This window comes from Peromyscus leucopus, chromosome 1 (genome assembly GCF_004664715.2).
Source record: "Peromyscus leucopus breed LL Stock chromosome 1, UCI_PerLeu_2.1, whole genome shotgun sequence".
NCBI lineage: Eukaryota > Metazoa > Chordata > Mammalia > Rodentia > Cricetidae > Peromyscus > Peromyscus leucopus.
Genome location: NC_051063.1, coordinates 177,694,654 through 177,717,842, shown reverse-complemented (window position 1 = coordinate 177,717,842; position 23,189 = coordinate 177,694,654). Strand labels below are relative to the sequence as shown.

General features: G+C 38.4%; 1 protein-coding gene across 2 annotated transcripts in view; it reads left to right on the top strand.

Moving 5' to 3' along the window:
• LOC114687068 (bile salt sulfotransferase 2-like) overlaps nt 1-23,189 on the top strand; it is a 43,120-nt gene that overhangs the window by 3,982 nt on the left and 15,949 nt on the right. The window contains exons 4-6 of one of the 2 annotated variants that reach the window (XM_037202067.1): nt 6,103-6,197; nt 14,816-14,993; nt 22,299-22,384. In XM_037202067.1, the coding sequence (XP_037057962.1) occupies nt 6,103-6,197; nt 14,816-14,993; nt 22,299-22,345 (320 nt within the window). In that variant the 3' untranslated portion in view covers nt 22,346-22,384. Of the gene's footprint in view, nt 1-6,102; nt 6,198-14,815; nt 14,994-21,250; nt 21,385-22,298; nt 22,385-23,189 lie in introns of those variants that run through there. The other variant, XM_028861767.2, reaches the window with a different exon arrangement.

Sequence of the window (23,189 nt, the reverse complement as noted above, 5' to 3'; positions counted from 1 at the left end):
TCCCACTTGATGGCACTGTTTCGGAAGATTTATGAGGCACAACCTTACAGGAGGTACATCACTGAGTGTGGGCTTTGAGAGGTTCTAAATTCTTTTTTTAATTAAATTTATTCATGTATTCTATATCCTGTCCAGTTTCCCCAACGCTCTTTTCCTCCAATCCTCTCCATGTACCACTTTCCCCATCCCATACCCCAATCCACTCCTCCTATGTTTCTGTTTAGAAAGGGGCAGGCCTCAGCATGGGTGTCAACAAAGCATGGCATATCAAGTTCAGGTAGGGCTAAACTCCTCTCCTTGTATTTAGGCTGGACAAGGTAACCCACTATGAGGAATAGGTTCCTAAAAGTCAGCCAAAAAAAGGGATGGGATCTGCTTTGATTACTAGGAGTTCCACAAGCAGATCAAGCTAAACAAATGTCACACATGTGTAGAGGCCCTAGTTTAGTTACAGTGAGGCTTCCTACCTGTGAGTCCATAGACTGTGAGCTCCCATGAGCCTATGTCATTTGTTTCTATGGGTACCTGTTGCTGGAGGGCTTCTCTCCAGGTTCCCCAAGCCCCGCAGTCCCACAATCCACTTATAAAATAATCACTCAGACTCTTATATCACTTATAAACTGTATGGCCGTGGCAGGCTTCTTGTTAACTGTTCTTATATCTTAAATTAACCCATTTTTATAAATCTATACCTTGCCACGCAGCTGGTGGCTTACCAGCATCTTCACATACTGCTTGTCCTGGCGGTGGCTGCAGTGTCTCCCTCTCAGCCTTTCGCTTCCCAGAATTCTCCTCTCTCCTTGTCCCACCTACTTCCTGCCTGGCAACCTACTTCCTGCCTGGTCACTGGCCATCAGTGTTTTATTCTATAGAGCAATATCCACAACACTTCCCCTTGGGCTTGGGGAACCTGGAGAGAAGCCCTCCAGCAACAGGTACCCTTGTGATAACCTTGAGCCATTTGACTCATGCAGTCTTTCCTCTGTCACTTCAACAGGATTACCTGAGCTAGGCCCAGTGGGTCTCTCTATCTGGTTTCTTCAGTCACTGGAGGAAGGCTCTCTGTTGACAATGTGGGTAGTTACCAACCTGATTACAGGAAGTGGCCAGTTCAGACTACCTATCCACTACTGCTAATAATCTTAGCTTGTGTCATCCTTGTAGATTCATGGGAGTTTCTCTTACCAGTTTTCTACCTGATCACAAATGCCCGCCATCAAGATGTATCTTTCATTATTCTCCCAATCCAACTATGGCCCTCAACCTAATCTATCATGTTCCCATCCCAGTCAACCCAGGAGATCTCTCCTATTTTCCCTTCCCAGGAACAGCAGTACATCACCATCTTTTTGGACCCTCCTTGTTACCTAGTCTCTATGGGGCTGTGGATTGTAGCTTGATTATCCTTTACTTTACAGTTACTATCCACTCTTGAGGGAGTATAGACCATGTTTGTTTTTCTGTGTCTGGGAAACCTTACTCGGGATCATTTTTTTTCTAGTTCCTCCAGTTGCCTTCAAAATTCCTGATGTAATTGATTTTAACAGCTGAGTAATACTCCATTGTGGAAATGTACCACATTTTCTTTGTCCATTGTGTGGCTGAGGAGCACTTAGGATATTTCCATGTTCTGGCTATTGTGAAAAACGCTGCCATGAACATAGTTGAACAATGTTCTTATGGAAAGATTGAGCGTCATTTAGCTATATGCCCAAGAGTGGCATTGCTGATTCTTATGGTAGATTGATTCTCAGTTTTCTGAGAAACCTCCATAATGATTTACAAAGTGGCTGTACAAGTTTGCACTACCACTAGCAGTGGAGGAATGTTCCCCTAGATCCACATCAAAGGTTAAGTTAAGTCACTTCCAGTTCATTGTCTCTGCTTCCCAAATGTAGTTGAGGAGATGACATCACAGCTTCCTGCTGCTATAGCCCTGCCTGCCACTTGTTGCCATTGCCTCCTTTTATTTATTGTTATCCATCTAGAAGAATAAGCCAAAATTAATCTTTCTACTTATTAAGTCACCTTTGTTCATGATGTTTTGTCACAGCAACAGAAAAATAACAAATGTGCTTGTCTTCCTACCACACAACTCACTTGTGGATTCTCTTAGTCTTTTTTTATTGGCTTCAAATACATTATCCTAACTGTCCACTGTTTTGTTAAGAAGCATCTTTCCAAATATTGTAAATCCTATTTTCTTTATTTTCTCAAAAGCATTTTCATAGACATGGATTCTTAACACTTTTTATATAGCATAACTTTTATTGAGTTATAATAATTATATATAATAACCAGTTTCATTATGACATTTTCATACATGTGTGCAGGTAATTTTGATCAAAGTAATGGCCCACTGTGGTGGTAAACTAATTGTACTGAAATGTGATTTTGATTGTATGTTAATAAATAAAGTTGCCCGGGGGTCAGAGCTATTAGAGCCATAGCAAGAGTGTGGTGGTGGTGGTGGTGGTGGTGGTGGTGGTGGTGGTGGTGGCACACGCCTTTAATCCCATTGATCTCTGTGTGTTCAGGGATGCAGACAGCATTGGAGACATATGCCTTTAAGACCTGGGGGGCTGTACATACAGACAGTGACAAGGCAGTCACGTGTTTGGGTTTACAACCAATTAGAAGGCAGAACAAAATACTTAAAAAGACGAACAGACAGGATATAGCTCTCTTTCAGGAAGCTGGGACGTGATGGAGCATGCCTTTAGTCCCAGCACTGGGAGGCAGAGGCAGGTGGATCTCTGTGAGTTCGAGGCCAAGCCTGGGCTACAGAGTGAGTTCCAGGAAAGGCGCAAAGCTACACAGAGAAACCCTTGCTCAAAAAAACCAAAAAAAAAGAGAGAGGAAAAAAAAGGCTGTCTCAGCTTCTCATCTCTGCTGACACATAAACACACAGACTCAGATTCAGACTCATATGAAAACACAAACATATTCCAAAAAAAATAGAATAAATATTTCAAATTATTTAATTTACTATAAGTTTCAAGGTCCTTGCATATTCTCTGAATGCTCATTTATAACATTCTACCTACCTATCTATCTATCTATCTATCTATCTATCTATCTATCTATCTATCTATCTATTTCTATCTCTCTCCCCCCTCCCTCTGTCTCTCCCTTTCCCACTCACTCTACCATTTCCCCACTTCTCTTTCTCCACTTGACTCATTCTTCTAATTTTGTTAATTGTGATTATTAATGATGTCATACAACATTGAGTCATATATGGTTTCACTCAACTGGTTGTTATATTGATGAGAATCATTCTTCCCAACATCATACAAAATGCCATTCTTCCCATCTCTGTCATTAAATCTTTGTGTTTTTCTAGGACACTTCACCAGGAGGCAGTACTTTCTGGTCTGTTTACTGACCATTACTACCCACTAACACTCATATCTTGAGATTGTTTGTTGTTGGATACAGCCACTAGGTCTCATTACTTGATACACATAAATTAATATGTAACAAAATAATATATATGCAGGCTGATTAGTATAGTGCAAGTCTGAAATCAAAACATTCATGGTATGGATTCAAGTGAATCAATAGTTCAAGACCATCCTCTGTAGTAGGACAGGCCCATAGGGTTGAGGAAACTGGCTCATACAAGCTGCTAAGGCATGGACATAATGTATTTCCTTATGACCCAACCTGGAGTCTGCCTGAAGGCCTAGAAACAGTTGCTTTCAGAGTTTCTAGTCAGTGTCAGAGTTTCTAGTCAGTGTCAGAGTCTACCTGAGTGTCAAGCAACAGGCACTGTCAGAATGCCTGGTCTCTGTCAGAATTCCTGATTGTGCAGAGGCTGCCTGAGGACAAAGCCACAGGCAATGTCAGAGTTCCTAATCACTGTCAGAGTTCCAGATCATGCCCAGCCAATGAGGGACAATCATGCAATGCCATCACATTGTGACACAGACTGGGTTCTGTGAGGAGGATATATAATACTTTCCCCATTAATAAATTTGTTTGTTGTTTGCCTTCAACTGACTCCTGGTGTCTGTGTCATTGACACCACACCTTCTCACCACCTCCCCTAAGGGAGCTGTTAGGATAGAGCAACAATCCTGGTCTGCACACTGAGACTGAGGTAGCCTTGCTGACATATCTTTTCAATACCTGCCTCCAAATAAACACATATCTTTTCAAATGACTTCCAAGGCAGAACCACTGTTAATTATCAGCTACATATATGCTAGTTTTGGTGGTTGCACTAACATGCTTTTGGCTTTTTGTTTGTTTTCAGACAGGATTTGTTGTATCCCACATTAGTTATAAATTCTCTATGTACTGGAAAATGATATTGAACCTGTGGACTTCTCTTGTCTACCTCCTCAGTTTTAGTATCATAGATATATAATGACACATTTGGCTTGGCTTTTACTTTTTCTTTGGATGTGCATAGGCATGTGTGTTCATGATGGTGTGGTTACAAATGTGTGAATGTGGCTGTTCTTGTGCCAAAACTTGAGTGTGGAAGACAAACAGCAACATCAGGTGTTGAGCCTTAGTTTCTACCTAGTTAGAGACAAAAATCTCTTTCTTCTTGTTTGTCACTGTGTGTGCCAGATTAGCTGGTCCCAAGCTTCTGAACATTTTTTCTGTCTCCACCTCCCATGTCATAGAAGGAGCACTAGGGTAACAAACTTACTGCATCACCAGCTTTGAATATTTCCTGAGGATTCAAACTCAGGTCCTCACACATGCAAGGCAAATGCTTTCCACTGAGCCATCAATTGAGCCTAGCTTTCACTCTCTTTAAGTGGCTTAATTCTGTCATGAACTATGTAATTTACTTTCTCTCTACTACTTCTCTGTACATCATTTACCCCCAACTTTGAATCAAATTTTAGATTACTTGAATTCATGTGTCCCACTTCTCTCTTTCTAGCTTAACTCTTAACTTCACTTGTATCTTGGTTTAGTTAGTTCTTCAGATAATGCTTAAAAATGCAATTGTGCAATTGAGGCTGAGAAATGTAGAGAGATCTCTAGACCAAGAACAGTGAGGACACTGTGACTGTTGAGAATGCATCACAGTAGCCCTAGGAACGTAAATAGACCTTTGGGGTGAAGGTGGAATGCTATTCCTGGAAGGTCTCTAGTAGTCTGTGATTAGGAGGCTAGGGTATTGATGAGTCACTATTGAGAAGTCTTGGAATCTTAGAGGTGGATGACAGGTTAAGGGGATCTCTGTAGCTAGAGTTTTCCTGCCTTGCCCACAGTCAGGACAAACCTCTGTCACCCCCCAGTCCTACAGTCACTCAGACCCAACCAAGTAAACACAGAGACTTATATTGCTTACAAACTGTATGGCCGTGGCAGGCTTCTTGTTAACTGTTCTTATATCTTAAAGTAACCCATTTCTACAAATCTATACCTTGCCACGTGGCTCGTGGCTTACCAGCATCTTCACATGCTGCTTGTCCTGGCAGTGGCTGGCAGTGACTCCTGCCTTCCTGTTCTTTTATTTCTCCTCTCTGTTAGTCCCGCCTATACTTCCTGCCTAGCCACGACCAATCAGGTTTTATTTATTGACCAATCAGAGCAACTTGACATACAGAACATCCCCCAGTACAGCCAAGTGCAGACCATCTCAGACACCTGCACTCAGGCCCATGGTCCTAATCATCCTTATGCATCCCTGCTGGGTAACGCCACAAGAAACCCAAGAAGGGCTCCCACAGGACATACATTAACATCCCACAGCAGATCTCCCTCTGTAAGGGTTAAGATAGATCTTTAGACATGATGTTAATATAAAGTTCAAGCATGGCCATGCAAAGCCCCCCCCCCCCCCCCCGGCTTACTGTATTGGTATGACTATTTTCCCCAAAACATGCCTCCATCATTGTAGCCCATCAGGAGGATGTCTCTGTAAGGCAACAAGGTAAATCAATTTACTAATGAACTTGATTTAATCAACTCACTATCTTTGTGTATGTGTCAAATGTCACATTGAATAGTGTAAATACAGGTTTGATTTTTCTTAGTAAAGCTGTCTGACATTTGCAGAAAATTGAAGAATATCAGACAGAACTCACTTTCATCCTTTATAATCAATGTTTTCCTTCTCCCTTGACAAAGTGCCATTTGGATCATGGTTTGAGCACACCTGTGCCTGGCTGTCCATGAGAGAAACAGACAACTTCTTGCTACTGAGCTATGAAGACATGAAAAAGGTAACTCATTGTTACAGCAATCACAAAGCCTCTCACAAACTTAACCCATGCAGCACCTCACATTCTTCAGTATCCCCATGTCAGTGTTAGGTCAATGAAGAGTCAATAAAGGTAAGAATATGTCCCATGTCCTTTATTGAACTGCATCTGGCATTTTCTCTCTAGCCTCCTTGTCTATCACCCACAACTTCTTTACCTTGCTGTCCCATGGGGTAGGGTGGGGTAGCTCACACTTGCACTATAGGTCTTTGGATTCTGTCTATGCAACACATTCCATACACATAATAACCTAGTGGTCAGTGGGGAATGGATAAAGCAGTGTCATTCCACTGTTGAGCCCAAATGCATGTCATCCCCTCTTAATAGCAAGAAGAAAGACAAAAGCAGGAATTCCATCTGTGAATCCAGGGAGAGCACAAGTGCTGAAGTTTCATGAACAGCACTGAGTGATACTCACATCTGACTAGGCATGTACAGGATGTAGTCAGTCAGGGAGGACTGTGTCCTGTGCTCTGCAGTACAGAGCGTTCTGCATGGTGTTCTAGAATATACTGGAGATTTCAAAAACTCTTGGTATAGAATATCTAAAATGTTGCAACATTTACTAGTGACATATATCTAAATAGACTGATCAGCCATATCCTTATTAGATCATCACAGGTTTCATTTCATTGAAATGCCCCACAGATATTTAGCAATATGTTCAAGTACTGCCTATGTGTCTAAAATATGTTATTTTAAAAATTAAAAAAAATATGTTGGCAAGGCATCACATGATTCTAAAACTAGCACTGGGAGAGAGAGAGAGGGAGAATCAAGTATTCTAGGTTATCCTTGTTTGTATAGTGGTTTTGAGGTCAACCATGGCTAAAGGAGACATCGATTCAAAAGATCATTAATTAAATTAATTTTAAGGTCATTTGGGTATTTTATTTTAATTTAGTTAAAAAATTCTCCCTCTACTGATGGACACATAATAATGACACCAAGCATACAAGCACAATAATATTCACATCTGATCAGCAACTCAAAACTTTAAGTAGTTTGGAAGTTATCAGTAAAAGGTAACCAATATTTATATATCACAGGTAAAATTTTCAAATGTACTTTATAATGAACAAGAAAAAAATTGTGTAGTCTATCAGAGAAATCACTTCCCCATTTTTAGAATAGTTCAAAAATTTAGTTAAGGAGGAAAAGAATCAAACTTACAGCCACTGTGTACCTTTTTGAAGTAGACTCTGGTGATGATCAAGGTTACTGATAGCTGTAACTTCTTTGTTTTCATTTTTAATTCTCTTACAAAATTTTTTATTATGTAAAATACTTTTTAAATTTAATTATATTTTGACCATATTCTTTCTTTCTCAAAATTTCTTCGAAGTTTTCTCTTACTCCTTACCCACACAACCTTAAATTCTTTCTGAAAAAAAACAAACAACATCCAAATAAAACAAAATTCACCCTGAAAAACAAAATAAAACAATAACCAAAAAGAAAAACAACACTAAACTGCAACCAAATAAAATAATGTTCGCACATGCGTGAACACACACACACACACACACACACACACACACACACACACACAGAGAGAGAGAGAGAGAGAGAGACAGAGACAGAGACAGACAGAGACAGAGACAGAGACAGAGAAATAAAACTCTGGATTCTATAAAATGTTGGGCAACTACACCTTCACATGAAGACTTTCCTGGAGTGGTTGATATATCCAGTGCAACTTCATTGGAGACAGTGGATTTTTTCCTCTACCAGCAGGTATAAATGACATTTCAATTGTTAACTAACCTTTACTCTAGTGGCTAGATTTTCACTATTCATTTCTTTAAAATATAACAAAATAAAGTACAATATGATAAAATAATATTATGACCTCAAAGTTGGACAAGACAAACCAACAGAAGGAAAAGGGCACAAGTGAAGTCACAAGCAGAGACCCACATGTTCAAACATCCAGGAAGTATATAAAGTCACTCAAATGTAGACCATAACATATAAGCAGAGGATTGGTGCAGACTGGTGTGATACTTCCCATGCTGCTCCAGTCCAGTCTGTGGTTCATAAGAGCCATTTTATTTTGATAAGAATGGTTATGTTTTCTTAGTGTCCTCCCTCCTCTCTGGCTCTAACACTTTTCTTCTTCTTCTTCTTCTTCTTCTTCTTCTTCTTCTTCTTCTTCTTCTTCTTCTTCTTCTTCTTCTTCTTCTTCTTCTCCTCCGCCTCCTCCTCCTCCTCCTCCTCCTCCTCCTCCTCCTCCTCCTCTTCTTTCTTTCTTTTTCTTTTTCTTCTTCTGAGTTATTTGAGCTCAAAAGTGAGAGATTGGGTAGAGACATATCATGTAGGGCTGATTGTTCAAAATATTTCAAATTCTGTGTATTGTCTGTCTGTGGATCTCCATATTTGTTCCCAACTGCTTTGGGAGAAATCTTCTCCAATGATAGATGAGCAAGGCACTAATTGAGCACAGCAAAACACCATTCAGAATCCTTTTTTACTAATTTTTTAGACCAGTATTACTTGGTTTTACCTTAGGTCCCTAGGCTACCTAGTCTATGGTCACAAAAGCAGTGTCAGTTATCTGATCCACCTTGGGGAGTGGGCCTTAAGTAAAATCACTTATTGGTTTGTTACTTCCATGAGCTTTCTGGCAACATTATCCTAGCACATCTTGCAGGTGGGACTATGTAATTGGAATTTTTTGTCCTAAGTGCCTGGTCTTGAATAACCAACTCAGAGTCTAAATGTGAATTATAAATGCTTGGCTGACAGCTCAGGCTTGTTACTAGCTAACTCTTACCTTTAAATTAACCCATTTTTATTAATCTACATATTGGCAGGTGTTTCATAGCTTTACCTATTCTCTAGAATGTCTTGCTTCCTGGCTGGCTGGCGCTGGCATCTCTCCTGAACCTGCTTTCCTTCTTCCCAGAATTCTCAGGTTGGTTTTACTGCCAACTTCCTGCCCAGCTGTTTATTAACCTATATATATATATATGAATGAAAAGGATTATTACACAAATTTTCCCCTTTTTGTCTAATTAAAAATGAAAGTTTTGCTGGGTGGTGGTGGTGCACGCCTTTAGTCCCAGCACTCGGGGGGCAGAGCCAGGCAGATCTCTGTGAGTTCGAGGCCAGCCTGGTCTCCAAAGTGAGTTCCAGGAAAGGTGCAAAACTACACAGAGAAACCATGTCTCAAAAAAAAATGAAAGTTTTAACCTTAATATAGTAGAACCATATACAACTAAAGGAGTTATTAAGTAAGAATTACAGTAACAATATCCAATCCATTTACATTTGGCAAAATTAGAGAAAATACTTATCTATCTTATCTTGGTTTGTCTAAACTTTTGTGTCTTATTTACTTTCTATTATAACTAAGGAAATAATGATTATAACTATTTAGTCCTCAATTTTCTCAAAGACCCCAGAAGTGTGAAAAGTTACCTAATGGCAGGGACATCAGGTTGCCTGGACAGTCACCCAAAGTTCCTCTGTAACATTTGGTGCAGCCAACTCTGACCTACTGTTCAAGCATATCTGCTGGGCTTTCCTGTGAAGCAGAGGAGTTTGAAGGACTGTCATACACTATCTTGGAAAAGTTCAGCAGTCACCTTTCTTGCATCCTCCTGTGCCAGTTTAGACAGTAACTGTCAGTAGTTGAGGCAAGGGAAGTTTCTTTACCCCCATGGCTACCTTTTACCATAAAAAAAAAACTCCATATGGAATTTCTCAAATGCCCATCATCCTCTTTGAAGTAATTGGTGCTGACAGGAGCAGATTTGTCACACTGTCAAGAAAAGTCTAAGTTCTTACAACATTTCAAATATCATATTATTTGAAGTGTTTGAAGATTGCCTAACTATCTAGCTGGAATATATCTCTGTATACCTAGCAGAGCTAACTAACATGACTATAAGTATGCTGGATCATCACAGCCAGTAGCCTTGACATTGTTCTGATGCAGAACTCAGAGGGAACAACAAAAGAAGAGCTCTCAAACATTGCACCATCTGGATTAATCTTTCCCATTGGAAATTTTTCAGGGGGTCTTCCTCATTCAAACTTTATTTTTATTAACCCAGAATAAATGCAGGGCCTCTCAGTTCCTGTTGAAATAAAGGCAGATTCTCTTTCTCAAAGTAACATATGTTTTATCTTAAATTTTGATATCAAGATATTTTGAAAATGTATAGGTTTTTTAACCTAGAAGCTTTCATAATCAAATATTTCTTAACAGTTATCATTTGTTGATGAGTAGTCAAAAAATTAAGACAACACAATAACATACAGTATCCAGATTCTCTGTGTGTTTTCCATATTTGTGTGGCTTATTATTTAAGGAACTTACTTAATTTTAAAAGTATTTTTTTAATCAAGGATTATATATATATTCTTTTTTCTCTCTTCCAAGCATATGCATTTTTTAAACACACTGTGACCTGTTTAGAGGCTCTTTTTGTTTGAATCTGTCCTTACTGCATATTGATAACCTTTTCTGTCTGCATGAACAAAAAAAACTGCAGTGTAAGTTAAATCATGGCATACTGGTGCTAGCTCCTCCCTCTTGATTCACTGAGAGTCTAGTCTCATGGCAGTGGCACATTTACCACCAGCATTGGGAGCCATGTTTACTCCCTGATCTCTAGGAAGTTTCAAGGTCAATGTTAGCACAGAGTAGCATGCTGCCAGTTACTCATAAACACCATGTTAAGTTTTTGGTAGTAGCGCCTCTTATAAGAGCCACTACCCATTTTTGATGTTAGTACTAGACAAGAAAGCCATCTCTTAAAGAAGGCATGCATGTGCTCCCTGCCAGCATATAGAGCCCACTATAGAAAAATTACTACCAAGAAGCCATGTTTGACAACATTTTTGTATGTCTAGTATTCTTTCTTAAGCTTTGTCGTGTTTTAAGTGGAAATTTCGATACACATTGGAATGACATATGTAAAGGGACCTTTTCTATCCTAACTGCCTAGTCCCAACTAACCAACTCAGAGGCTGAATATGAATTATCAATGCTTGGGAAATAGCTTAGGCTTGAAACGCTATGAAGGTGTTGTCTTTAGCAATAGGGCCTTGCTGTCATTTCGTGAAGAGCAGCCTATAGCATGTGTTGTTAGGGGTCCCAGTGAGGTCCCTTTGGCCAACAACTCAATTAGATGTAATCAATCCCAGTAGTAGAAAATCCCTTTGGTGACAAGAGATGGCCATTTGGAACACCATCTCCCCCATTACTAGGTCATATTATTTAGATGGTTCTCATATGTATATATAATATATTAGGTTGCATATGTTCCTTCAAATGTCCCTTAATTTTAGCTGTATCTCCTCATAGTCCCGCCTCCCATTCTCTCTCCTTTCAGCCTTCTCACTTGATCCTACCATTCCACCACTTACCCATTCATCCATAATTTGCCCTCTATGTTTATATTTTTAATAGTTATTGCATGCTGAAAGGACTTTCATTCCCAATTCAGCCTATTTGGTGTTCTGTATACTTCTTTCACTTTGATAGGCATGTCCTTCTTTAGGTTAGAGAAATTTTTTACTATGATTTTGTTGAAAATATTTTCTGTGCCTTTGATCTGGCTTTTTTTTATTCTTCCACTATTCTTATTATTAGACTTGTTCTTTTCACAGTTTCCCAGATATTCTGAATATTTGTGACAGGAATTTTTTAGATTCAACCTTTCCTTTGAAAATTTATCCATTTCTTCTATGTTGTCTTCAATGTCTCAGATTCTCATTCATTTCTTGTATTGTATTCATGAAACTCATATCTGAGTTTCCTTTTTGAGTTCCTAAGTTTTTCTTTTGCAGATTTCATTCAATTTGGGTTTTCTTGATTAATTCTGTTTCCATTTTCATGTCAGTGGTTTTATTCATTTCCTTCCACTGTTTGTGTTTTCATAGATTTTATTACGAGATTTATTTTGTCCCTCTTTAAGGACCTCTATTTTCCCCATACAGGCTATTTTAGGGTCATTTTCTTGTTCTGCACATATGTTGGAATACTCAGTGCCTGTTGTAGTGTAGTTGCTGGGTTCTAGTGAAGACATACTGTCTTGGATGTTATTCATTGTACTTTTGGGTTATCATATAGTTATCTGGGATTGGGAAAATTGTAATTCTAGGTGGTGATATCTTATCTTGTCTTTGTTGGGTTAGTGTTATCTTCCTAACTTTTGTTGCTCTGTCTGATACTTAGGAGAGTGTGGCGGCAATGTGTTGTTAGGAAATTCTTCTGGGATCCTGATAAGTGTGGCCACTGAGAGTTCCAGGTAAAATGTTTCCAAATATAGAAAGCTGACACTTAGCAATGGGGATCATCTAGGAGAGGGTCATAAGAAGGTCCACAGGAGGGAAGACAGAAGAGTTTTCTACAGAAGCTGCTTAGTTAGTCACCTGAGAATGGGGTCACTGAGTGAGGTCAGGCTACCACAGAAGGTTCAATATAAAGCTGTGAATAAGACTGAGGAATAGACTTGGAAGAATGGAGGGGGAGATGAACATCTGCAGTTAGCCTACCTGCTTTCCTGGTTAGAGTGGCCTGTAGATACTCAGGGAGTGTCCTCTGGATTTCAAGATTTGCTAGAACAAATCAAAGTGTAGGGAGAAGAAACTTTGGAAGTTAATCTTTGTGTTATTCACATGAGACAGTTACATTTAGTGAAGGGAGACTGTAGCATGTGTTCCACACAGAGCTGGAAAAGTGAGTAGGAGACTGGACTTGAAGGAGCAAATGGAGAGGTGAAGACCTGCATTTAGCCTAACTTCTTCCCTGCCCAGCTTGGACTGTGGATTCACAGGGGATGCATGATGGAGCTGAGGTGTGGAAAAAATCAATGCATTGATTTAAGGATGTTACAAGTGGTTTGGGAAATCCACTAGAAATGTAGGTGTCTAAGACTGTGTTCTGCAGTGTTGGGCATAACCTTGGGGAACTACACTCAAAGGAATGAGGGGGAGGTGTAAATCTTTAGTTTACCTCTTAGCTGGCCACAATGGTCTTTGGTTTCCAAAAGAGGTCCTTTTGGTGTTGGATTTTGGGATAGTACAATGAATTGGAGGACTGACTTTAGAAGATCTGTGGAATTTACTCTAGATGTGGGGCAGATTGCCACAGATTTTCTGTTGCATAACTTGGCATGAGACTGGGGAATTGGATCTAGAGGAGCACAGGGAAAGGTAAAAATCTGCACTCAGCCTACCTGCATCCCTGGAAGGAGTAAAAAAAAATCCTCCTTTTTTATTAAGGGGAGTCCAAAAAATATTTTTAATGAATAATGTTAAGGAGCATCTAAAACAGGAAATTGCATTATTCAAGAGGAATTTGATCTCTTAATGGTATAGTCCAGTAACAGAAAGTTTCCACATAAGTATCAATGCAAAAGACTCTTTTGTCTTTTATGAAATCTTTTATTTTCTCATCATAAAATTCAATATTCCCCAGGAAACTTCCTTACTCAGATGTCTCTACTGCATGTTAGTGCAGTTTCCCATGACTTTTCTTTCCAACCATTCAACATATTCTTTTCTGTTATTGCCATGTTTGTTTACTTTCGTGTGATATATTAACTAAATCTGTGATAAAATATGTAATAAAAGTTTTGAGACAATGATACCTTTATGCCCCCAGGAGAAAGCTGGAATTCAAAGCAAAATCCCAGATTCTGCCTTCTTATGACTATTTTCTAGTATTAACCCAGTTGTGGCAGTTGTAATTCTAAAATATGGGTATCTAAAGCAAGAAATCTGTGAGTGTGATATCCATCTGATTTACAGCATGAGTTAAAGCTCAAAACACACTAGTATCTCCAAAAAGTACCCCTATGTAATATTTATTGAGATCAGTCTTATGAAAGTGTAAAACTATAATATTCTCATTTACCCATAGGATATAGTATTACATGGTAAAAAAAAAAATAACTTCTCTGAAATTCTTTGTGCACATTGCCTTTATTCTCATGGATCATTGTCTAGAATTATTTCTATAAATCACTTTGAACATCACAGGTTAGTTTGGGCATGGTGGTGCATACCTTTAATGCCAGCACTTAGGTGGCAAAGGCATGTAGGTGGATTTCTGAGCTCTTTGAGCTTGAGGTCAGTCTGGTATCAGGAGCAACTTCCATCTCACCAGACAGAGCTCCATAGTGACATCCTCTCTCAACAAAAAACATCCCAGTACATTTAGTAGGTGGGTTATCACACACCTGTGAACACAGCATTACAGAAATGGAATCAGGAGGATCATATGTTCAAGGACTTCATCCACTATGAAGTAAGTTTGAGAATAGCATTGTTTTATGAGTCTCTGTCTCTAATATCCTGTCCTCTCTGGAAGAAATTCCAGTCTCTGTCTTTTGGGGCCACAGATCAGCCACACTGAAGTTCACTCAATATACAAATGCTGTGGAACTCCTACCCTCTCTACATGCCCTGTTTCTTTCTGAAATCCTTTTCAATGTTTTCTCATTTCAAGTTGCCATATCTTTCTTCATGTCCCTTTTCATCCTCCATCCATAATTCTCTTCTCTGTGTCTGTTCTCTCAGAACTTTCTGTTGATTACCTTCATTTTTGTTTCTTCTTTTAGGACACAAAGAGCACCATAAAGAAGATTTGTGACTTCCTAGGAAAAAAATTAGAGCCAGATGCGCTGGATATGGTCCTCAAGTACAGCTCCTTTCAAGCCATGAAAGAAAATAACATGTCCAATTATAGTCTGGTTCCTGAAGATCTGGTTAATAATGGTTTTGTCCTCTTGAGAAAAGGTGAAGAAATTTTCAAGATTTAAATTATGTCAGAACATGTGGAGGACTTGTTGTTCCAATGAGACTCAGAGACTTTAGAGGGGAATCACTCCATGGTGATGAGGTGGGCTTCAGTAGTTCTGAAAGATGAACACCTTGGGATTGCAGATCTTTTTGTCCAATACCGTAAATGGAAAACAAAAGGGTAGACATGTTGCAGTAAGGCTTTGTAAGGATCCCTGTATCATAGACCTCAACTCTAAAGAAAACACTTGGTGTGTAGCACCAAAGATATATCAGGGATGACAACGACAGAAAGCAATTCCATTCATGGCTAATTAGCAAATAATTAGTGAGATGGGCCTTGGCATTGAAGAAGGAATGAATGAGATGTCAGGTCTTTGGGGACAAGTAAAGAACATGTGTAGAGGTAAACGAAGTGGAGAGTTATGGGTTTAATTTTCATCTTCCAATTATTTACATGCTTCCGCCTTAACCTTCAGTTCTCCTCCACTCTAGATTGTAAGGATAAGGTCCTCAAATATAAAAATATCATAAGTATACATATAGATAAATAAGTTAAAGTGGATAGCAGATTATATTTAATCCAGTATTCCTGTTGTCCTCACAAGAGGAATTTTGGGCTCAGATTTGAGCACACATACAATTTACTTCAAGAATATTGTCATCTATAAATAATGGAGTGAGATCTCTGGAGAATCCACTGCTATTGACAGATAACCTCAGACTGTTGTGCTCTAGACTCTGTGGACACAGAGTTGTCTGCACTAGAACTGAAGGTCCCACATAAGAAGATATGTTGCTCACTCTTGAATTTCCTGTAATGAATCAGAATTTGGCAGTGATAAAACAGTTATGTATACATAAAAAGCTTTAATGAAATTCCAAAATGAAAGAAATATATTTTTTTAATAGCGAAAGTCTATGGAAACTAACAAGTAAAAGTTTTGTTATAAACACAATGGAGTAGATGCAATAGAATTAAGGACACAATTCCATGAACAACTGTCATTTCCTCTTTTCCATGTAGATTCTTACATGATGAGACCACAATGGAATTTTAGTTAAGTCTCTTCCAAAACATAGTAATTTTTCATATATTATATACCTTAGGAGGAACACACACACACACACACACACACACACACACACACACACACGTGTGTGTGTGTGTGTGTGTATGTGTGTGTACATTAGCTCTGTCAAAGCACCTGAACTGAGTCCATAAATTATTTCTAATTTATAGTAAATATATATGACATTCGTTTCTTTTGTATTTGAAGATAATTTTTACCCTGGGGAATTATTTTTCTTCTACTCACATTTATTATAACCCATGAGTCCCAGTGCAAACAAGGACATTGAAGGCAGAGAGCAACTTCATTACTCACCCCAACCTGATTCATGACTTCATTATAGAGGATGCTGTGATGGATATCTGGGAAACACTTGAAAGAATAAGATACATGAGGATAGTGTTGTAGCGTTGGTCTTTTTAATTCCTACATCAGATTGGTTCCTTTTTTATTCTTGAAGGTATGATCAGAACAAAGATAAATGCTAAAATTAATTTAAGTACTTACCAGAAGATACCTAATTCCCTAAATCATGATGCGTGAAAAGCTTTGCTAACCGTTACAGGTGGCCTTAATTGGGAAGAATTCTTTAGACCTATTTTCACTGTCCTTTAGTTGCACTTCTCAGCACCCAAGAAAAATACCTCTTCTTACCTCTGGAGAGCTACTTTTTACTTGAAAGACTCAGTCATCTGACTCAGTGGGATGAATATGGTTTTAAGCTTAGAGCAATAATTACCTACAAACAATTTAATCATTATGAGTCCATATTTTGATACTGCAGGAAATAAAGACCAGAGAAATGGTCATTCTCATTCATTCACTGTTTACTTGACAGAACTTTTATAAAGACATTGTCACAATGAAGACATGAGGAAGGAAATGTCTTCTGACAAACTTCAAAGGTTTTGGACCTCAGTACTTCACAGTAGATGTTTCCTAAATAGAATGCTTAAGCCATGAATCATTTTCACTGGTGTACTTAGAAGGCATTAATCTGAGACATGGCGGGAAGAAGACCTAGAGGAAAGTCCACTATCTGCAGGCCAATAAAAAGCCAGGGAATATCTGGACAAAAAGCTTTTGTGAGAATTGCCTCCTCCAGGACTATGAGAAAGTTCATTTCCAACATGAGTTAAGCCACAAATTTAGGGTTTTCCTGTCCCCTGATACACAAGAGTTTGATGAGATTTTTGAAAAGAATGAATGAAGAGAAATATATGCTTGTAAGGGCCACGGGATTTTGACATAATTAGATTTACAACTTCATGTCTGTACCTGCAAAGACATGCTTCTCTCATCTGGACTGATTCAATCCATGTGGACAACCATATTGAATTTACTGAGACTCTGTTAGCTCAGCATCCAGTCTGGCTTATCAAGAGCCAGGTGTGATTTGGAAAGCAATAAAGAAACTTGTTCTAATAATGAATATAGTAATAAAGTTGAAAATAGCAATGGACAAAAATAGGTTCCCATCTTAATAGATGACTCTTTTTTTTCCATTGGTCCACATGTCAGTTTTTATGCCAATACCAAGTTGTTTTTATTACTATAGCTGTATAGCAGAGCTTGAGGTCAGGGATGGTGAAGCTTCCAGAGGTAGCTTTATTATACAGCATTCTTTTAGCTAATATGGGTTTTTTGTTTTTCCATATGAAGTTAAATATTGTTCTCTCCAAGTCTATGAAGTATTGTGCAGGGATTTTGATGGGGATTGCATTGAATCAATAGATTGCTTTTGGTAAGATTGCTGTTTTTACTCTGTTAACCATTCCTATCAGGAGCATGGGAGTTCTTTCCATTTTCTTATATCTTCTTCGATTTCTTTCTTCAGAGACTTAAAATTCTTATCATACAGGTCTTAAACTTGCTTCACTAGAGTTACCAGCAGGTGCTTCATGTTATTTGATATTATTTCTGGTTATTGTAAAGGGCGGTGTTTCTCTAATTTCTTTCTCAGCCCTTTTATCATTTGTTTATAGGAGAGCTACTGATTTTTTGAGTTAATCTTATATCCAGCCATATTACTGTAGGTGTTTATCAGCTATAGGAGTTCCCTGCAGAATTTTTGGGGTCATTTATGTATACTATCATATCATCTGCAAAGAGTAAAAGTTTGATTTCTTCCTTTCTAATTTCGATCCCCTTGATCTCCTTTTGTTTTCTTATTGCTCTAGCTAAAACTTCAAGTACTATATTGAATAAGTATGGGGAGAGCAGACAGCCATGTCTTGTTCCTGACTTTACTGGAATCACTTTGAGTTTCCATTTAATTTAATATTGTCTGTCAGCTTGCTGTAAATTGCCTTTATTATGTTTAGTTATGTTCCTTCTATTCCTGGTCTCTCTAGATCCTTTATTATGAAAGGATGCTTTATTTGTCAAAGGCTTTTTCAGCATCTAATGAAATGATCATGTGTTTTTTCTTTCAGTTTGTTTTTATGATACATTACATTGACAGATTTTTGTCATGTTTCTCTGGTCTTGATTTAACTTTGGTATGTGGTACCTATCCAAAAAGTTGTCCATTTCTTTCAGATTTTCCAATTTTGTGGAGTAAAGGATTTTGAAGTATGACCTGATGATTCTCTGGATTTCCTCATTGTCTGTTGTTATGTCTCCCTTTTCATTTCCAGTTGTGTTAATTTGGATTATCTCTCTCAGCCTTTTTGTTAATTTGGATAAGGGATGTCTATCTTGTTGATTGTCATAAATAATCAACTTATTTTTATTATTCTCTTTGTTTATATTTTTATTTCAGCCCTCAATTTGGATGTTTTCTAGCATCTATTCCTTCTGGGTGAATTTGTTTCCTTTTGTTCTAGAATTATCAGTTGTGCTGTTAAGTCTCTAATGTGAAATTTCTCCATCTTCTCTATGTGAGCATTTAGTGCTATGAATTTTCCTCTGAATACTGCTTTGATAGTGTCTCATAAGTTTTAGTATGTTGTACATTCATTTTTATTGAATTTTAGGAAGCCTTTAATTTCTTTCTCTATTTGTTCCTTGACCCATTGGTGATTCCACTGAACATTATTCAGTTTCCATGAGATTGTAAGATTTCTGTAATTTTGTTGTTGTTGAAATCTAACTTTAAGCCATAGTGGTCTGATAAAATACAGGAGATTGTTCCAATGTTGTTTTTTTTTTTTTTTTTTTTTTTTTTTTTTTTTTTTTTTTTACCATTTGAGATTTGTTTGTTTTGTGACCAGCATGTGGTTTATTTTTAAAGAAGGTTCCATGGGAAGCTGAGAAGAAGGTATATTCTTTTGTGTTAGTTTTGGATATTCTGTAGTCATCTATTAAGTCCATTTGATTCATAAGGTCTGTTACTTCCCTTATTTCTCTGTTAAGATTCTGTCTGACAGACCTGTCCATTGGTGAGAGTGGGGTGCTGCAGTCTCCCACTACTAGTGTTTTGGACTTGATGTGTGATTAAAGCTTTAGTAATATTTATTTTACAAATGTGTGCGCCCTTTTATGTGGGGCATGAATGTTCAGAATTGAGACTTAATCTTGGTGAATTTTCCCTGTGCTAAATATGAGATAGTGTCTGTCTTTGAAGTTGATGTGTTTTTGTTATATGAAGCAGAACGATGGATCCTGTTGTAGTATCCATTCTGTTAGCCCGTCTTTTTTGTTTTGTATTGTTTTTGTTTTTGCTTTTTTCATTTTTTTTTGAGACAGGGTTTCTCTGTGTTGTTTTGTTTCTTGTCCTAGATCTCACTGTGTAGACCAGGCTGCCCTTGAACTCACAGAGATCCTGTCTGGTTCTGCCTGTGAAGTGCTGGGATGAAAATCGTATGCCACCACTGCCTAGATAAGGCTGTGTCTTTTAATAGGCAAAGTGAGTGCATGGATATTAAGGGATATTAATGACCATTAATTGCTAATTCCTGCTATTTTTTGGTGGTAATGTTGTGTGTTTCTCTTCTTTGGTATTTCTCTGAGTGGGATTATCTATTGCCTGTGTTTTCAAGAGTGTATCTAAATTCCTTTTGTTTGATTTTTCCTTCTAGTGTTTTCTGTAGGGGTGGATTTGTGGATAGGTATTGTTTAAATGTGGTTTTATCATGGAATATTTTGTTTGCTCCAACTATGATGATTAAGAGTTTTGCCTCAGGGGAAGCTTTGCCCTGGAGGAGGTGGGAATGGGGTGTGGGCTGGGGGGAAGGGGAGGAGGGCAGGAGGGGGGAGAACAAGAGAATCCATGGCTGATATGTAGAACTGAATGGTATTATAAAATAAAAGAAAAATAAAGAGTTTTGCTGGATATAATAGTCTGGGTTGGCATCCATGCTCTCTTCGTTTCTGCATCATGTCTGTCCAGGACTTTCTGGCTTTCAGAGTCTCCATTGAGAAATCAGGAGTTATTCTTATTGGTCTTCCTTTATATGTTATTTTCATTTTTCCTTTGCAGCTCTAATATTATTTTGTTATTCTTTATGTTTAGAGATTTGATTATTATGTGGTGAGGGCACTTTTTTTGGATCTAGTCTAATTAGTGTTCTATAAGCTTCTTGTATCATCAAAGGCATTTCCTTCTTCAGGTTTGGAAAGTTTTCTTCTATGAGAATATCGCAGAGATAATCAGATAGAAAAATAAAGGATAGCCTCAAGAGGGCCTGAAACCTATTCCAATGGGCCCTGACTGTCTCTGGCCCAGGGTTTTTATAGAGACACCAAGGGGTGGAGCAAAAGACCTCCTCCCCCAGCACAGCCAAGTGCAGACCAGCTCAGACACCTGCACTCAGGCCCGTGGTCCTGATCATCCTCTATTCGGACCTGCTGGGTAAAGCCACGTGGAACCCAAGAACAGGCTCCCACAGATAACTGAGATAAGAAACTGTTGGATTATACAGTGTGATGGAAGCAGGTGTAGTGGGAAGCAGAAAAAAAACATCAATATCTAAAAGGTAGAGATAGTGTGGAAGCTATTAGAGTGTGTACCTGATATGATGAGCTAGGATAAGGGGGGGCATTGTTGCCACAGAGGTAGAAGATTGATATATATTATTTCACGGGAATAAGCTATGTTCTGCAGGAAGTCACTGGTACTTCCACTTTATTAACTGTGTGGTCCTTGTCAAGCAGATGGTAAGACCATGTGAAGGAAGGACTGAGAGCAGTGTTGAGATCATCATTAACCCATCTATGTGTCTGCTTCACATTTTCTAGGCATGACTGGGGACTGGAAGAATCACTTTACAGTAGCCCAAGCTGAAGCCTTTGATAAAGTATTCCAGGAGAAAATGGCCGGTTTCCCTCCAGGGCTGTTTCCATGGGAATAAATTCTTAAAACTTAAAAAAATATATACGGAGAGTGTGGTTTATTTTCCTGTTCTTGTACATGTGAATGACTGGGTGTGGGCACAAAATAAATCCTGTTATTGAATTGTAGACTTTTTTTAGATATTAAGAGACAGAAATACTGGTAGTGGTAATAGCAGTGGAGGTAGTTGTTGTGTATTGTGTGTGTGTTATGTTTGTGTATATTTCCATATTTTTGTGTAAAGTGCCTTCAGAGATCAGGAGAGTGCATTGGTTCTCATAAAGTTACAGTTATATATTGCTAAAAGCTGCCTGCTTTGTGTTTTGGAACTGAACTCAGGTCCTCTTCAAGGGCAGTACAATCCTCTTGACCTCAGAATCATCTCTCCAGCTCTGAATCTTGGAGTCTTGAGTCATCGAATATTTGCTTCTTTTTATTACCAGTTTTTATACATTATCAGCTAACTCCATTATGCTTCATGGAATCCCAGCTTAAAACAATCCTTATAACTTTTAAACATAAAAAAATCAAGAAGCTTTAATTTTTCTCTGTGACTTTTGTGCAAAAGAAATTTAAAAAAATTGTATTTATAGAGACTTTGAAACTTCATTCAAATAGCCTAAGGTGTAGTAAGTCCTTTATAAATTTACATTTCTGCTCAGTATTTTATACTTGTATTTCACTTTTTCTTCTTTTGTAGTTTTTACTGGGTATATAAAATGTTAGGTTACATTAGGAAACTTTGATACAAACACGCACATCAAGTAATTTATTCAGTATTTCTCCTCTATTGCTGAGACCTATCCTTATGCTCCTGTTAGTACTTTCTGCTCCCATACAGTCCCTTGTGTGCCTTAGAAACACACAAGAAATCTTGTGTGTCATAGAAACACAGTTATATTTAAATCTAGTTGTGCAGATGGGAAAATAATGCATTACTCTCTTTACTTTTAGAAAACAGCCTGGGACACTTGGAAGAGTCCAGAGCGTGGAGAAAATAGTAGACTGGACATGTCCAGCATAATATGCCAGGCCATGAGGTGAGGAGCAAGAAAGGAAGACCAACAGAAAGGAGCCTAGAAAGAGAATGGCCAAAAAAGACTAAGAGAGTCAAGAAGGACTATGTCAGAATGTCATGGTTACACAGGAATCAGTAGCTGGGGAATGGAAGCCCATGATCTAGAGAAGTTTAGGGTAGAGCCTGGAATGGGAGGAGCTGAGAGGAGCCAAGATTTCAGATATCTGAGTGGACTCCAACAAATACTTGCCCAGAATGCTTGGAGGCCAGCATGCACTTTGTCATGCTAATAGGCAACACAATTAGCCATTTTTCCTGAATTTCTTTTGGGCCTGACTTATGAGCCTTTTTGTTGATGATAATGTAATCTATTCTGTAACTCCTTAGCTGAAATTAGGACAATATCAGGACCTAGGCAGGTTGGAGTGCTGACCAAAGTTTAGGAGAAAGGAAAGGAATTCAGGCTTTCTAGGTTCGGTGTGACCATCTGTGGCTCACAAAGTGCAGGTGGCTTTGGAAAAGTCTGAAAATTCTGGTGAAAGCCAGAGGCTCAACCTAGTTAGAAATACTATCCGAAGCATCTAGTTTACATTGGTTTTCAGTAAATCTAGGACTAGCTGGTGTTGATTTGTAGTAGTTTTCAGTCTTTAAGTGATTAACAATCTCCTTGGACAGGTATAGACTAGAGAAATAAGCTAAAGTTAAGGAGCTTAGTGGAAAAATCTTTTTCTTTGGTGTACCATTGAAACTTCCAGACCTGTGTCCCTGGTAGTTGGAATGTGGAAATAGTCCAAAGACTGGGGGTAGCAGAAAGAGACACAGAGAGA